Here is a 17,785-nt window from a genome sequence, read left to right on the forward strand (position 1 = left end):
TAAAAAAAAAAAAAAAAAAAGGAAAAGGTCGTTCTGTGCCAGACACTACTGCTGTAAAGAACAACAGAACAGTATATGGCAGATGTTGTTCAAAGCATTTTAAATTTTTTTACTGTTTATTTATTTTTGAGAGACACAGAGACCGAGTACAAGTTGGGGAGGGCCAGAGAGAGAGACACACACAGAATCTGAAGCAGGCTCCGGGCTCTGAGCTATCAGCACAGAGCCTGACGTGGGGCTCAAACACACGAACTGCGAGATCACGACCTGAGCCGAAGTCGGACGCCCAACAGAGCCATCCAGGCGCCTCTTGTCCAAAGCATTTTAATTATATTAATTGATCAAATACTCACAACCCCATGAGTTAGGTACTATTGTTATGCCTATTTTATAGATGAAAAAACTGAAACCCAGAGAAGTTAAATAATTTGCCCAAAGGTAGGAATCTGAGCCTAGGCTGTCGGGGCTCTTATGTGCCACACTCACTGCATCACCTCCTGAAGTTATCACAACACCCACTAATAATCACGACCTTGGAAAGTATTCTGTCTTTCCAAAAACCAGGCCTGCTTCCTCAGGGGCCTAACCTTTAGTTACCTTTCTTTTCCAGCATCTTCAAAATCTCATCTGCTTCCAGATTTGTACAGACCTCCCTTATATAGGGGAAAAAAAAATCATACACTCTCTGCTATTCTCTTGAGTCTTTTCACTTACCTTTCCCCATATCTCTTTTTCCACCTCTAATCTTTTTTTCTATCTAATTTTACTCTTAACAACTAAAGGCCCAAGCCAGTCCATATTTCTGAATAATTGTCTAGAGCTCTCCTTTAGCTTCCTGATAGCAGAAGGTCTGTAGGTCCCAAGCCCCTGCTCTGAGCCCTGAGGCTGCTCAGGAGGCACCCTCACTCCTCCCGCCTCTGCTATGACAGGACAGGTGTGGTGTAGCAGCGTCTTCCCATGTATGGGGGGGGGGGGGGGGAGGGGACTCCTGTATCCTCTCACACTCTCAGAGATATTCTTAGCCTCATTTAGCTGTGGCCAAGAGGCAAGCTTAGAATACTGCTAAAAATAAAATACGAAAGACCAAAGATGAAAAGCACTTCTGGCAACATTAGGACTCCAGGAGTTCTCTCTCTCTTTTTGTTTTAACCTTTATTTATTTTTGAGAGAGAGAGATGGTGCCAGCAGGGGCAGAGAGAGAGGGAGACATAGATCTGAAGCAGTCTCTAAGCTGGCAACACAGAGCCTGACACAGGGCTCGAACCCACAAACCTGGAGATCATGACCTGAGCCGAAGTCAGATGCTTAACCAACAGAGCCACCCAGGTGCCCCAGGACTCCAGGAGTTCTGACTTTTAAAAATAGGTGCCTTCATGCTCAGATGCTTTTTTTCCTCCATCCACCCAGCTACAACTTTTGATGCAGATGCATAACTTTGCTTTCACTTCTGTTTGTAGCTCAGACTCAGGGCCATCTGGCTTCTCTAATGAGAGTGTATTTTTTTCTGTTCCTGATTGAGCTCCCTGTTGAGATCAGTCTGGTCTGCCTTAATGTGTATGTACACCACCTACTGGTGTATGTAAATATTCCTTATATATCTGGAGCTCATTGCTCAGTCTTCAGCGGCTCCGTCAGCTGGTGTGATGAGCCTCAGAAGGTTGAATGTTGAGCCTACCCATGTGTCTGTCCACAGAGAATCTGCTGGGGCAGGCTGTTTAGTGAGCAGGTAACTGTATCCCTTATGTGCATACTCTGTGTCTAATAAGAGGTATGTGATGAACTCCCTAGTTGTATTTGTTTCCTAGGGGTGTCACAACAAAGTGCCTCAAACTCAGTGGTCTAAAACAACAGGAATTCATTGTCTCACAGTTCTGGAGACTAGAAGTCTGAAATCAAGGTGTCAGCAGGCTCATGCTTCCTCTGATCCTTCCCTTGTCTCTTCTACCCACTAGTGGCTTCCCAGCAATCTTTGGTGTTCCTTGGCTGATAGGTGCATCATTGTGATCTCTGCCTCCATTGTCACATGGCCTTCTACCTTTGTATTCTGCCTTCCCATGACCCTCTCTCATAAGGACACCAGTCATATTGGATTAAAGCCCACTCTACTTCGCTACTCCAGAATGACCTCATTTTAACTAATTATGCCTGCAATGACCCTATTTCCAAATAGGGTTACATTCTTAGATACTGAGGGTTAGGACTTAATGTCTTTTTGGAGAGGACACACTTCAACCCATAACAATAGGCATCACTGTACAGTTTTTCTGCTTAATGTTTTATTTATTTTGAGAGAGAGAGCATGTATACATGCATATGCAGGGGAAAGGCAGGGAGAGGGGGAGAGAGAATCCCAAGGAGGCTCTGCTAGCACAGGGCTCAAACTCGTGAACAGTGAGATCTTGACCTCGGCCAAACCAAGAATTGGACACTCAGCCAACTGAGCCACCCAGGTCCCCTGGACTACCTTCTTTAAGAGATATGCCAACAGACAGGGCGCCTGGGTGGCTCAGTCGGTTAAGCGTCTGACTTTCACTTAGGTCATGATCTCACGGTTCGTGGGTTTGAGCCCCGCGTCAGGGTCTGTGCTGACAGCTAGCTCAGAGCCTGGAGCCTGCTTCAGATTCTGTGTGTGTCTCTCTCTCTCTGACCCTACCCTGCTTATGCTGTCTCTCTCTCTCTCTCAGAAATAAATAAAACATTTAAAAAAATTAAAAAATAAAAGAAATATGCCAACAGAGATAATAGATATTAGATGGTAGGCCTGTAGAAGATTAGTCTTCCCATCCAGACTTTTCACAGCTAGAACTTTATCAGAACTCTTTCTGAGCCTGGTATTCTGAATCCTGAGATTATTGTGTCCACTTGGAAAATGCATTGAATATATGAATCAGAAAACCACCAAGCATTGGAATGAGGCAGCTAATGTGTCCACATGTACCTTGTCTATTTAACAGTTGCCAGTGATTGAATGTCTGCCTTGTTCCAGGCACTGTATATATGCTATCTCTAATTTATAGCAATCTACCAAAGCTTGTCACTATATCCCCATTTTATAGAGCAGAAGACTGAGGTGTAATTTGTCTAAGGTCATGCAGATGATAAGAAGCAGAGTGGGGATTTGAGCCCAGTCTGCCTGAATTCTTTGTGCTCACTCTGCACCACACTTCTGCAATAATCACATTTCTGCAATTACAGAAAATGCTTAAATTGTGACATACTAATACCTCTTACCGGGAAGTCAAATAAAGATGTATGTCCCTTTATTCTTACAACAAATAGTAGACAATGTACATGGGTTTCCACAGTGAATAAGATTCGGACAAGGATCCTGATCCACTGGGGAAGACAAATGAACAGAGAGACAAGTGCCATAATGAGGGTGAGCATAAGGACACCTAAATCAGGCTTAAAGGGACAGGAGACTTTCTGTGTCTAAGTTGTGACCTGAAGGACAAGAAGCAGTCATAACCAAGGAGTAACAGCAATGACAATAACATCATCATAATACCAGCTCTCACATACACAGTGCTAACAGAGCACCGGGGGACTGCTCTAAGTACTTCCTACACGTGAAATGCAGCTGTCACAACAACTTTATGAGGAGGTACTTTTTCCAATTTTTTTAATGTTTATTTTTGAGAGACAGAGACAGAGCATGAGAGCAGAGAGGGAGACACAGAATCTGAAGCAGGCTCCAGGCTCTGAGCTGTAAGCACAGAGCCCAAGGCTGCGCTTGAACCCACGAATTGTGAGATCATGACCTGAGCTAAAGTCAGACGTTTAACTGACTGAGCCACCCAGGCACCCCAAGGAGGTGCTTTTTTTTTTTCTTTTTCTTTTTTTTAATATTTTTATTTATTTCTAGGAGAGAGAGAGACAGCGTGAGCAGGGGAGGGTCAGAGAGAGAGGAAGACAGAGACTCTGAAATAGGCTCCAGGCTCTGAGCTGGCAGTCAGCACAGAGCCCGACGCGGGGCTCGAACCCATGAACCGCGAGATCATGACCTAAGCGAAAGTCAGACGCTTAACCGACTAAGCCACCCAGGTGCCCCACCAAGGAGGTGCTTTTTGATCCCTGTCTTACGCGTGAGGGCACTGAAGCACAGAGAAGTTAAGCTAACTTGGTCAGGGTTACACAGTCGTAATAGAAGCTGTGTAGGAATCAGCAAGTCTGGCCCCAGAGCCCTTGTTTCTACCAGTGTCTCTCTAGCAAAAGGATGGAGAGAGGTGCACATGTTCAAAGGGCATAAGAGAGCAAAGCCAGTTAGAGTCTCCCAACAGAGTCCAGAAGTGGCCCAAAGGGATGAGCGAGGCAGGTGCCAGCCTGTGCTTCCTCCTGTCAGGTGGGGTTCTGAGATAATGTCCCACTTGCGTTGGTGTGCCTGGAATCGCTTACCCCAGGCATGGAGACCAGTGTGACACGGAGCTAAAGTTTTCCCAAAAACTTTCCTACTTCCTATATGCCAAGTATAATTTTATGAACAAAGCAGATTATACCTAATACCTTTCAGGTTACTAGACCTGTAAATGTCATGTTTAGATGGGGACAAGGCACCGCAAAATTAATGCAACATCCCAATTTCCATCAATGATCTGTTCTACCCCAACACTTCGCCCTTGTCGTCTAGAACAAAGAGCTTTTTCCCCTGTCTTTAAGATTTCCAGAAATGTCTAGGCCAATTGTTTTGGTGTCATCCTTGGTGTTCTTCAGGTAGATACTATTGGTACAGTAAGCAAGTATAGCCCCCAGTCTGGTTTTCTGTTCCAGTAAATTCCTTCCTCTTGAGTTGCTCTTCATGTTCTCCTTTCTCCTTTACTTGATCAGCTCCTCCTCCTGGTCAATCAGCTGCCATCGAGTCCCTGCTCAGTGACAGGCTCTCACCCTGGTACATCAGGATGTTTTTCTAAGTTTGAACATAAGAAAGATGTATTTCAACATGTAAATGTCAAAATGCTAACAGTGTTTGTTTCTGGGGGTCTGATTAGAAGTGATTAAAATGTCATTGGTTTTAGCTGTGTGTTTCACATATCTATACTTCTTAATTTTTCTGTAACTAACTTGTATTATTTCCATAATAAAAAATAAAAGTTAAACCAAATAGAGTTTTATAAAGAAGACAGAGAGGGAGCGCCTGGGTGGCTTGGTTGGTTAAGCACTGACTCTTGATTTTAGCTCAGGTCAGGATCCTGGGGCTGTGAGATTGAGCCCTGCATCTGGCTCCATGCTGGCAGTGTGGAGCCTGCTTGGGATGCTCTCTCCCTCGCTCTACCCCTCCCCCACTTGGGCATGCTCACTCTCTCTCTCTCTCTCTCAAAAATAAACAAACTTAAGAAGAAGACAGAGAGGCCCGGCCTGTTCTCATATACGTTCCTGTGACAGATAACCTTTGCAGGATGGTGCCTTACATGTTGGATAATTGAGAAATCCCTACTGTGTTTCTCTCTAGATCAAATTTAGATCCCTTCAACCAGTACACTGAAGACCAGATTTGGGATGCCCTAGAAAGGACACACATGAAAGAATGTGTAAGTAAAGCACAGAGGGAGCACTTTGCTGGAATTTCAGGGGGGGAAACACAGTGATGTGGTGGTCTCTCTCCAGCCTGCCCAGGCTGCGCCTGTCCAGCCTGGCCTGTCGCCTATTTCCAGGATGCTGTGAAATCCTGTGAAGGAGCACGTTCAATAAGGCTTCCCAGGCATTTTGGAAAGGGCATAAAAGTTGATATCTCTCGACCATGGCCCTTCTGCTATCTATTGATTAAAAACAATATTAATGACAACCACTCAGAATTCTGTAATGCTTTTAATTTCTATTTTATCTATCATGACAGTATAACATGTTTTTGAACCATTTGAATAGGTATGGAGTCCACAGAAAGTGTGCAGCATGCATATGGAGTCATAGGCTTGTTGGGGTAGCTCATCATGCACCCGCTCGAGGCCACAGGTGATCCGCTTGGCCTGGAGTAGGATCTCTCATGCCCCTGGGTTGAGTAAAGCTCTGGATCCCTTGCCCTGATTCAACTACATCAGCTCTGCCTTCACTACTTACACATTGGCCTTCCTCAAACAATTTCATTTGAAGAATAGGCTTGATAGCTTATTATAAAGCCAAATTTGACAGCCATGGACCTATAGCTTTGAAATTCATAAAGAGCGATCTCTTTGCATGACCATAATTTCAGAACCAAAAATTAGGGCACCATCTGACAGGGTTTGGAGACATGGAAATACTGGAATTTCTAGAATCTTTTAATGGTATGAGGCTAACAAAATAATCTATCTGAAATATGACATGTCCTAGAAAATGAAGGTCCTCATACATGTGACCATCAAACCTATACCTTCCTCTTAAGTGAGCCGGATTTGTGACTAAAAATTGTTTCATCTATTTCAGAATAGTTTATTTGTGCCACTAGATTTTTGACAAAATTTAGTATAATTTTTCTTTTTTTTTTGCAAAATTTACTTTTTGACCCTTCAAGTCTCAACTTCCTTTCTCCTTAGATTGCTCAGCTACCTCTGAAACTTGAATCTGAAGTGATGGAGAATGGGGATAACTTCTCAGTGGGGGAGCGGCAGCTCCTATGCATTGCAAGAGCCTTGCTCCGTCACTGCAAGGTAGGCGGTTTGGAGAGTGGCTGGGAAGGAGAACGGCCTTTCCCTGTCATGTGAGAACCAAAGGCGTTCCTGGCACGAAGCCCAGTGGAGCATTTTAGGAGCGGACCCAGAGATGCTACTAAATTCACCTTGATACGATCTGGGTATACAAGTGTTTTTGAGCCTTCAAACTTCCCTGAGCCTTTAATTTCCAAAGGTGACTTTTGTTTCTGACCAGGGAGTAGTTGTGGTACTGTTGAAAGCCGTAGACTTAAAGACATCTAGGCCATCAAATCCAGTCCCTTGTTTTGTAAACCGGAAGAGGAAGATCCAGAAAGATGTTCAGAGTCACAGAGCAAGCAGGGGCAAGCATTTTGTTAGATCTGTATTACACACATTTTCTCTTATTTGTGGAAATGAAGGCAAACACGTGGGTTTGAAGTTGTCTCTGTTCTAAGTAAAATGGTCCTTTTACATATGTGTGTACTTAGGAAAAATAGATTATGGTATAAAATTTAAATAATGAAATACATTTTAGTGAAACGTGGATTAGGTAGAATGCTTAGGGAATTGATTGGATCTCTCTTTCTCCTCTCTTCTCTGGCAGATTTTGATTCTAGATGAAGCCACAGCTGCCATGGACACAGAGACAGACTTACTAATCCAAGAGACCATCCGAGAAGCATTTGCTGACTGTACCATGCTGACGATTGCCCATCGCCTACATACAGTCCTAGGCTCCGATAGGATTATGGTGCTGGCCCAGGGACAGGTACTGAGCCCCTGAGGGACCATGGCTTGGCATGTGGCCTTGTCTGGGAGGAAAACTGGCCCCTGGCAGGACTGGGCTGATTGCCATCTCAGGGCAATTCTTAGCTTTCAGATAAGCTTCCTTAGCAGCTCTGACCTGGCGGCTGCACGGAGGGATACAGCCCTCCCAATCAAGAGACTGAGTAGGAGCACTCTTACTGGGTTCTCATTGAGAAACTGCTTTTTTGTTGCTCGTAAAAGTGACACTTTGACTTAGGTCAGAGAGCATGTGTTCATACTCACTCACACAGGCAAGATTTGAGGCATATTGAGACCAGCCACCTTGTGTTTGCTCTTTGCAATCATGTAGTGTTGCTGAACTTCTTATCTGGCTGTTCTAAGCTTTCCCACAATCTGGCCCAGCCTAGCCGCCTTCATTTCCCAGTCTCTCCTTGCAGGTGCTGGTGGCTCTAAACAGTCTTGCATCCCCTAAGCTGGTTCTCTTCTGTGTCTTCCTGTGTCACTTGGTTCCCTCTGCCTCCAGCACCTTTTCCTCTTGTCCCCTCACCCCCATCCCCATACCTGTCTGTGTATAGCCTGCCTGTCTCTTAAGAAAGACCTGGCCTAGGGGCACCTGGGTGGCTTAGTCGGTTGAGCGTCCGACTTTCGCTTAGGTCATGATCTCGCGGTTCGTGGGTTCGAGCCCCGCGTCGGGCTCTGTGCTGACTGCCAGCTCGGAGCCTGGAGCCTGTTTCAGAGTCTGTGACTCCCTCTCTCTCTGACCCTCCCCTGCTCATGCTGTCTCTCTTTCTCTCTCCTAGAAATAAGTAAAACATAAAAAATTAAAAAAAAAAAGACCTGGCCTAAATACCCTAATTGCCTCTGCCACCTTATTTTTTTTCAATTTTTTAAAATGTTTTATTTATTTCTGAGAGAGAGAGAGAGAGAGACAGCGTGAGCAGGGGAGGGTCAGAGAGAGAGGGAGACATAGAATCTGAAACAGGCTCCAGGCTCTGAGCTGTTAGCACAGAGCCTGACACGGGGCTCAAACCCACCAACCGTGAGATCATGACCTGAGCCGAAGTCAGACGCTTAACTGACTGAGACACCCAGGTACCACGCCTCTGCCACCTTAAACTTTATGTGTACCTCTGGTATAGCTCTTCTTGCCTCGTCTGACGGTACTTGGCTAATGCTCCATCTCCCCTATTAGACTGTAAGCTCTCTAGAGTCACGGGTCCTACTTCATTCATCTTTGGGTCCCTGGCAAGGCTCTGTACTATGTTCTTTGCATATGGTAGGTGTTAAGTATGTCACTTAAGATGTTAAGTAGATTTGTGTTGGATGGGTACCTCCTTTGTGTGCCCCTGGGATGACAGCAAATTGGTGGTTTGGCAGCAGGAAAAAGCCAGTTACGATATGTAACTTGTCTTGTGTTACTAATAATAATGGCTACCATAATGGCCACTTTCACTGTATGTTTCTTGTATGTCAGGCACCATGCTAAGCCCTTTTACATACTGCCCCTCAATATATGACTAATCATCACAACCACTGAGAAAGATACAGATGTTTTAACCCTACCTCAGGTAGGGTACTTAACCTGGTACTTAACAGGCTCCGGGAACTTAACCTATCTCTAGTCCACGGGAAGGGAGAATTGGAGCCGAGGTAGGCCAGCGACCCTAAAGTCGGCTTTATACTGCCAGACCGCACTGTCCTTCTGTTTGTGGAGAAGTACTGAGAAGAGCATCTAACACTGTAGATTTAGGCTGGGCTTCATAGTGAGTTTGAGATTTAAGGTTAATGATTTTTCCCCTCATGTTGAAATTACGTTAACATTAGTGTTTTTTTGTTACCATCTTTGTTTGCTTTATACTAAATGTTTACTGAGATTCTATTAAGCAGAGCTACTGCTCTGTACATAGGTATTAAATAGAATATAAAAAAATAAAGTAGATGGGACCAAGAACACCTTCTTTAGGGGAATTTCTGGGAAATTCTTTCTTAGAGACACACATCCAGACCACTTTCTTTCTGAGTGGCTCAATGTTTTGGGATGGGGATTGATTGGCTCTTAATGAGGGATTCTAGCCTTCCCTTCCCTTGATTTTTGTGCTCATTAAAATTTGCTTATAGTTTTAGGAAAAACTGAAAAACATGGAAAAAAGCATAAAAGCAATACTAAGTCATTTACCTCCTCAGGGATAAGCATCATTAATACATTAATTTGCACCCTGCCAGCATTTTTCATGCCTGTATGCACACAGACTCCAGCAGATAGGATGTGCTTTGCTGGAGACACACAATACCAGAATGAAAGAGGCTTGGGCGGTAGGAGTTTATCATCCCATGGCAGGAGGCCTGACGGTTGGTTATTCAGCAGATCAGCAACGCCAGCTTCTCCATCAGCTTCCAGCCAGCGCCTACCTTCCCTCCCCATCATGGTGCAGGATGTCTGCTCTAGCTCCCAATGTCGTGTCCGCACACAGGCACTCCTGTGGAAGGCTTTGGCCTTATGTCTGTATCTATCGGGCAGAACAGCCTTTCCTAGAAGCATCACAGAGACTTCTCCTTGGTCAAGGCTGTGTCCGTGTCTTGGCCCTGTAGCAAGAAAAGCTGGGAAAGTGGATATGTGACATTTTCTGCCTCTATCGTGGAAGGCAGGCTCTGCCAGCATAGCATTCAGTTTTTTACTACCATTTCAGTATGGTTTTCAGTGGCTACACCCAAGTCCATCATAGGAATGGATAATTGACTGGCTGGGTCCTTTACTTCCTATTTTATTCTGCCAGCTGTGTGTTTTGAGGTCTTCTTTTTCCACCTACGGATTAGGATCAGTTTGTACAACAAGATGAGATTTGCCTCCTATGCCGTTGACTTGCCCTGCCATTTATTTCCCTCCTGAGATTTCTGTGAAGGGGGTCTGGATGTCTTTGTCCCTAACCTTTCCTTATACCCTGGTTAGTTAAAAAAAAAAAAAGTGGAACCCACTTGGGCATGGCGGGATTCATCGAAGCGTCACTGCGATTCTGCCCCCAGAGGGACTTGGTGTTTGCCCTTTCCTGGCAGTGGCCCTCTGAATGACCCCACGTGATGTGTCTCCTTCCTTTGCAGGTGGTGGAGTTCGACACCCCATCAGTCCTTCTGTCCAATGACAGCTCCCGGTTCTATGCCATGTTTGCCGCTGTGGAGAACAAGGTCGCTGTCAAGGGCTAACTCCTCCCCGCTGCTGCCACGTCTCTCTTCCTTGGAGCATTGCCATTCCCTGCCTAGGGCGGGCCCCTCATCGCGTCCTCCTGCCGAAACCTTGCCTTTCCCAATTTTATCTTTCGCACAGCAGTTCAGGATTGGCTTATGTGTTTCAATTTTAGGGAGAGTCATATTTTGATTATTGTATTTATTCCGTATTCATGTAAACAGAATTTAGTTTTTGTTCTTAATTGCACTCTAAAAGGTTCAGGGAACCGTTATTATAAATGTATCAGAGGCCTATAATGAAGCTTTATACGTGTAGCTATATCTATATATAATTCTGTACATAGCCTATATTTACAGTGAAAATGTAAGCTGTTTATTTTATATTAAAATAAGCACTGTGCTGATAGCAGTGCAAATTCCTTTCTATCATTTTTGTACAGTTTGCTGTACTAGAGATCTGATTTTGCTATTAGACTGTAGGAAGGGTAGCATACTGTTCTTCAGCTGGTGGTTTCACGGTGCCGGGTTCTCTGGATGTCCAAGAGGAAGATGTGTGGCAATGGCGAGCCCTCCGGCCGGCGGCCCCCTCTGCGCCTCCGCGCAGCCACTCCCGGGCGGGGCGGGGGCGGGGGGCGCCGCTGGAGGCCATGCAGAGCGCCGTGAATTCTCAGGGCTCCTGCTTTCTGTCCTGTTGTCATTCACTGTTTCTGTCAGGAGAGCAGTGGGGGTAAAGCCCCAGACCCCTTTCCACTCCCTCCGTCAGGAATGAGAATCACAGAAGAACATTCCTTGGACAGGGGGAGTTTTCTTTTCCTGCCTTCCTCTTTTTGCTGTTGTTTCCTAACCAGAATCAAGTCTATTCACAGAGTGTCCCACTGCCTCAGGTTCCTAACGCCGGCCACTGCACAGAGCTCTCCAGCTCCTACACGCGCTGGCTCCAAACCCGGGAGCCCGCTGATGCTTTTTCTCGGTGGTTCTTTTTCATTTGCCTGGTCCCACGCCTCCACGGTTCAGTGACAGGGTTCAGGAGTTTGTGGGTCTGTTCTTCTCTCTCCTGCACTTGTCACACAGTCTCTGTCTCTCTCCAAAGTCTGCGACTTTAAGCAGCTCTTGCTAATCAGTGTCTCACACTGGTGTAGAAGTTTTTTGTACTGTAAAGAGACCTACCTCAGGTTGCTGATTGCTGTGTAGTTCCATGTGTGCCCGCAAACCCCCTTTGTGCTGTGGGACCAGTAGCTCAGGTGGGCGTGGTCGCTGCTGTCATCAACTGAATGGTCAGAGTTGCATGTCGTGACCAACTAGACATTCTGTCGCCTTAGCATGTTTGCCGAACACCTCGTGGAAGCAAAAATCTGAAAAAGTGAATAAAATTATTTTGGATTTTGTAAAGCTCTTGGTGTAGAAAATAGTTCTCTGGGAAGGGAGTAAGGTGTCTGTAACGACTTTGGTGTACAGGGGCCTTGGATATGAATATCCAGCAAGGGAGTCACATGCCAGAAAGACCCGGAACGGAGCAGGCTGGGTGGCATTGGGGGGGGAGGGGGCAACATGCCTGTAATCATCTGGTGGGCTTCAGTCCCTACAGCCTGTGTTCCTGGGCATGGTCACCAGACAGTGCTCCTGTGCTGCTAGTAAGAGGTGTGGATGGACAGGGTGAATGGTTGTGGGGAGGTGGGCAGCTGTGGTGAAATAGATTTCATATAAAATACAGTTTGTTGAGAATTCTCAGCAATTCAAACAATGCAGTTGCCCTTTCAGCCAATTCATTCAGATTAACTCTTTGAGAATTAAATACCATTCAAAAGGTACTCATTCTAAAGTTTCTCAATAATATTGTGTTGAATGCAGTCAAGAAAGCTTTTAAGCTATTTGTATTGGCTCTGCTGACCATCAGTGGAAATCATATCTTAAACCTAGCCAATTTTGTAAACTATCGCCTTAAAATTTCTGCTCCTTGAGGTGCCTGGGTGGCTCAGTCAGTTAAGCATCTGACTTCACCTCAGGTCATGATTTCACAGTTTGTGAGATCAAGCCCTGCATCGGGCTCTGTGCTAACAGTGTGGGGCCTGCTTGGGATTCTCTCTCCTTCTCTCTGCCACTCCCCTCCTCGCACTCTCTCTCTCAAAATAAGTGAACTTTAAAATTTAAAAAAAAAATTCAACTCCTTGTCACATAGCAAGTGCTGGATAGGCACACGTGGCCTGGACGGTGCAGGCATAGAACGTTCCCATCATTGCAGAATGTTCTGTTAGACAGCACTAAGATAAACAGCCGCTTTTTTGATTTCATGGGTTTACCTTCCAAGATGGTAACAAGGTCAACAGGAAGAGCCCTTACGTGGTCACCCCTTGACCCTTCCTCCAGTGTCTCTGCTTTCAGTCTGTTCTCTTATCTCGGTCTCCTCTCCCCTCCCTCGCATTTCCTGCCTTTTCTCTCCTGCGTGGATCTTTCACTCCTACAGGCACAGTGACACTCCTTCATCTGCAGGCTCAGTCTCTTAGCGCCACCTAACATCGCCACTGGCATCTTCCAGGTGCCGCAAACAGCCTCTTGAAAGCCTAACAGTCTCTCTGTCTTAATTAGCAGTCCCGAGGCCTCCTTAATCTTCTAGACTAGAAGCCTTGAATTATCTCAGCTCTGCTGTCCCTTCCCAGATAAATTCTGTCATTCCAGGTCCTACATATCACCACCACCACCACCCCCTTCTCTCTCTGTCTCTCTGCCCTAATTAAGGCCTACCTCCATTCTTTTTTCATATTATAGCTGTAGCTCATAACTGGTCCCCCTGCCTCATTGTCTCTCCAGACCAATGTATATACTACTGCCCAAATGCTGACCAAAAATGCAAGTTGGTCAAATGCTTTACTGCCAAAAATCTTCAAGGGACAATTGCCTATAATGTGGCGCATGTTCCTTAGCTTGGCATTGAGGGTGTCCGTTATCAGGCTCCAACCTTCCTTTTCTACTCAGTATTCCTAAAAACAGGCCAATACTTTCACACCTTTAAGTCTTGGCTATTAGACTGGAATCTCTCTTGATCCTCTCTCATTTTAAAAAGCCATGTGTTGGGGCGCCTGGGTGGCTTAGTCAGTTAAGCGTCCGACTTTCGCTTGCGTCATGACCTCGCGGTTCGTGGGTTTGAGCCCCGTGTCGGGCTCTGTGCTGACTGCCAGCTCAGAGCCTGGAGCCTGTTTCAGTCTGTGACTCCCTCTCTCTGACCCTCCCCTGCTCACGCTGTCTCTCTCTCTCTCTCTCCTAGAAATAAATAAAAATATTAAAAAAAAAAATAAGTCATGTCTTGGGGCACCTCACTGGCTCAATTGGTAGAGCATTCAATTCTTGATTTCAGGGTCATGAGTTTAAGCCCCACATTGGCATAGAATACACCTAAAGTAAATCAATAAGCCATGTTTTTTAAAACTCGGGTCAACTATTATCTCCTCCACAAAACCTTTCTTCAGATCCCTCTGGCTTCCTATAACCTTTTTCTTATCTATTTTAAGGTTTGTTTCTGTTTTCTTTGCATATTATAATGGATTATTTTCTTATGTTTCTACCCATGAATATAAACTTCTTTCTTTTTTAAGTTTATTTACTTATTTTTGAGGGTGAGAATACGAGTGGGGGAGGGGCAGACAGCAAAGGAGAGAAAAATCCCCAAGCAGGCCCCACGCTGACAGTACAGAGCCACTGACAGTGCAGAGCCGGATACAGGGCTCAAACCACAAACCACGAGGTAATGACCTAAGCTGAAACCAAGAGTCAGTCACCTAACTAAGCCACCTAGACGACCCTGCATATAAACTTGAAGGCAGTAAATCATCTTATTTTTGTATACTGTATAATTCCGGGGTTAAATACTGTATTTTACATATAGGAGGTGCTTAATAACTGTCATGCTACTCAGCTGACTCGGATGGTGCTGCCCCACCCCCACTTCAAAGCTGAGGTTCAAAGAGAGCAGCTAGCTCCCTATGGGGAACCCCCCAGAACACTGTAGAATTCTAGATGCCAAGTTCATTGCAAACAGATGTCACATCACTATTTCCCCTTCTACAAAGGCTAGAGACTAAGGGTCAGCAGTTCTAGGGTGTTTACAGGAAGCAAAGGGGATACCTGCAAGAGTGGAAGAAGGACCAATTAATAATAAAATGTGCAGGGGCGCCTGGATGCCTCAATCGGTTAAGTGCTCAACTTCAACTCATGTCATGATCTTGCAGTTCTTGAGTTCAAGCCCCATCATCGGGCTCTGCGTTCTCAGAGCCTGGAGCCTGCTTCGAATTTTGTGTCTCCCTCTCTCTTTCTGCCCCTCCCCTGCTCACCCTCTGTCTCTCTCAAAAATAAATAAACATTAAAAAATTTTTTAATAATAAAAATGTGCAAAACATTGCCATGCCCTCTAGCACTGACCCTTGTCCTGGATGCCTGAATATAATGTCTGAGCCTAGAATCTCTCATTTGATTAGGGGTCTCTGTGTCTCCCAACCGTCCCTAGTCATAGTTACAGTCCCTTGGGGACTTTTCCTAACTGTCTAGGGCCAGGCAGTTCACGTGTATTTGTTTCCATTTGCTCCCATGAGACACTGGGGTACATTGCACAAGTTAAACACAAACAAGAAATAAAGGCCTCTCTTTGTTCAGGTGTATGGAGATAATTTTGGGGATCTCTTCTATCTCACCTCTCATTTCTTCTATCTCTGGTGGTTTCTGGATCTCTTGATATTTGTGTCCTCTCCTGTTCTTAGTGGATGGAGATGTGGGGGGTGGGATAGAATATCCTCTAGGTGCTGAGCATGGATTAGACACTGGATTTGGGTAGATCTGGAGGTGGGAGATGCCACCTGACCCCCATCTATTAAGGTGGGGGCTGAGAGATCTATAGTGGGGGCCATTCTGTCATGGGAATGGCTCCTGCCTGGGGCATAGCCCCTTAGGATGAGGCTGTGATGTACACTCCTTATCCACTGTTCTTTAAAGGCCACAGAAAGGGCTCTCACCTGGATGAGGATCTGTGGGCAGAGAAAGGAGAATGGAGGAAAGGGCATTTTGGCTCTGAAGAAGGGGCTTATTGGGGCAGCCTCAGACAGGTGAGGCCTTACAAAGGAGTCCCCTACAGATGCATCAGAACCTCTAGAAGCATGACTAGCTTCTAGAAAACATCTCTTTTCTGTTAGCCTTTAGCAAACTTCCTTTTGAGTATGCAGGCTTGTCCCAGCTGGGAGGCAGCTGTGGAAAGAGAAAACCGAATTTGGAGACAGAAGACCTGGATTATTAAACAAATCAGTTCACCCTTCTAAGCCTTGCTCTCTTCATCTGTAAAGTGGAGTTTTCTTCACAATATTACAGAGGGGACTGGTTTAGAAATTTGATGTGAAAATACCTCATGCAGGGAAGGTGCCCAGCCAAAAACATCTTAGCTGATTTGAGTTGTTCTTAGAGGACCAAGAGAGAGGGGTCAGAGTTTTGTCCATCTTTGGCCCAGAATCCTAAAGAGAGAATGGAGCCCGTGGCTTAGGTGACAATGATGGCTAGAATCACAGGGAGACCACCTATGAAGGTGCAGATTGAGGGTGGGCTCCCACAGGGTCAGACATACTCTGCATGGGGGCTTCCCTTCAGGTGGGAACCTTGTGGCCCACCTCCACCATCTCATTCAGGAACCCACACCACACAGTCTGACACTGAGGGCCTTGGCCAGGAAATGAAGAAGGGGTTGGTACCCTGCTGGGGTCTCCATTCCAGATCCCTGTCCCTGGGCCTGCCATCCCTGGAATCCGAAGGCGGCCAGGCCCTGTTTGCTGGATGGGTCTCTGGCTTAGGAGCCGCATCCCACCCTCAGCAGCCAGACGGTGTGACCTTGGGCAAGAGGAGGAGGAGGGGAAGTTCAAAGTTCAACACATCTGGGAACATTGAGTAGGCAAAACTCCCACTAGGGTAATACATTTCTGCAACTTAAAGAAAAGTCCTCAAATGTCCTATCTGATTTTGAGGAGGTTTTGGACAACATTCCTGGCCAAGATCTCCAAATGAAAGCTGAAGCCAAATGGAATGTGGTCAGTGGAGTCAAAGACAGATGAAAGACCCATCTTTCTATGTTGCTCCCATCTCCAAAAGTAGGAGTCACCATCACAGACCCTGCCCAGCTACCTTCATCTGTGCTAAAGCCTCTACCAAAACCCTCATGACTACCAGCACCCCCAAAACTACCATCCTCATGTACCAAAACCACCAAACCATCTGAATTACACTGAAGGCTAGAACAGTATTCTGGGCTACGTGTGTAATGTTTCAGTCAAGAACGGTAGCTGGCCTCGAGTAGCTCGCACTGCAGTGAGGAGAGGAAGTGGCCAAAGAGTCTGGGCGTATATGAAAGGAGCCCCAGTGTAGAATCCTGTAAATAGGTCACTGGTGTGCTACGGAGGAAGGATGTGCACTGTGGGACTGGATCCTGGGGCCCACCTAGTCCTGTCAGTGAGTTCACATCACTCTGGCACCTGAGGACTCTGACACTGCAGGAGAAACCCAAAGAAAGGGAGACTTGGTCCCTACCTTTAGGAGCTTGTCATATTGTGGAAAAGATGGTGGAGACACAGAACGTAGTCAAGAGAGCTGAGGAATCAACCCAGAACAAGGCAAGGACCACGTAGGCGACAGTTGGCATGTTTGGAGAAAGTGGTGAGGGATTGGTGGGATTGGCTAGAGAAGTCTTCGGAGAGGGTAGTTTCTGAAGCAATGTTATGAGGAAGAAGAACATGGGAGAGGAGAAGGCAACTTCTAACAGACAGGTAGCAATTTTGTGGGAATGGCAGCAGTAATAAATATTGTACAAGCATGGTACCTTATCCGCATGTAAGGTCTAATCCCCCCCATTCTGCCCTGTCCTAGGCAACCACTGACTTACTTTCTGTCTCCATAGACTTACCTATGCTGGACTTTTCATATAAATGGAATCAATATGTTGTTTGTGACTGGCTTTTGTCACTTAGCACAAAATTTTCAGGTTCATCCTCGTGATAGCATGTATCAGTATTTCATTCCTTTTTATTGCCAAACAACACTCCTCTGTATGATTCTGCCACATTTTTATTTACCCATTCATCAGGTGATAGACATTTGGGTTGTTTCTAGTTTTTGGACATTATGAATAATGCTGCTATAAACATGTGTACAGGTTTCAGTGTGCACATATTATCATTTCTTTTCAGTACATACCTAGCAGGTGAATTGCTGGTTTA

The 17,785-nt window shown here is 45.7% G+C and overlaps 1 protein-coding gene across 2 annotated transcripts in view; it reads left to right on the forward strand.

Annotated features, from left to right (window-relative positions):
* Positions 1-11,943, forward strand: part of ABCC5 (ATP binding cassette subfamily C member 5) — a 95,562-nt gene extending 83,619 nt beyond the window's left edge. For both annotated transcript variants that reach the window (XM_039241661.1, XM_039241662.1), the window contains 4 exons: positions 5,447-5,525; positions 6,507-6,620; positions 7,207-7,371; positions 10,467-11,943. In XM_039241661.1, the coding sequence (XP_039097592.1) occupies positions 5,447-5,525; positions 6,507-6,620; positions 7,207-7,371; positions 10,467-10,568 (460 nt within the window). In that variant the 3' untranslated portion in view covers positions 10,569-11,943. The remainder of the gene's footprint in view (positions 1-5,446; positions 5,526-6,506; positions 6,621-7,206; positions 7,372-10,466) is intronic.
* Positions 11,944-17,785: the final 5,842 nt, after the last annotated feature.

This window comes from Hyaena hyaena, unplaced genomic scaffold, assembly GCF_003009895.1.
Source record: "Hyaena hyaena isolate Hyena2069 unplaced genomic scaffold, ASM300989v1 scaffold_199, whole genome shotgun sequence".
NCBI classification, from domain to species: domain Eukaryota; kingdom Metazoa; phylum Chordata; class Mammalia; order Carnivora; family Hyaenidae; genus Hyaena; species Hyaena hyaena.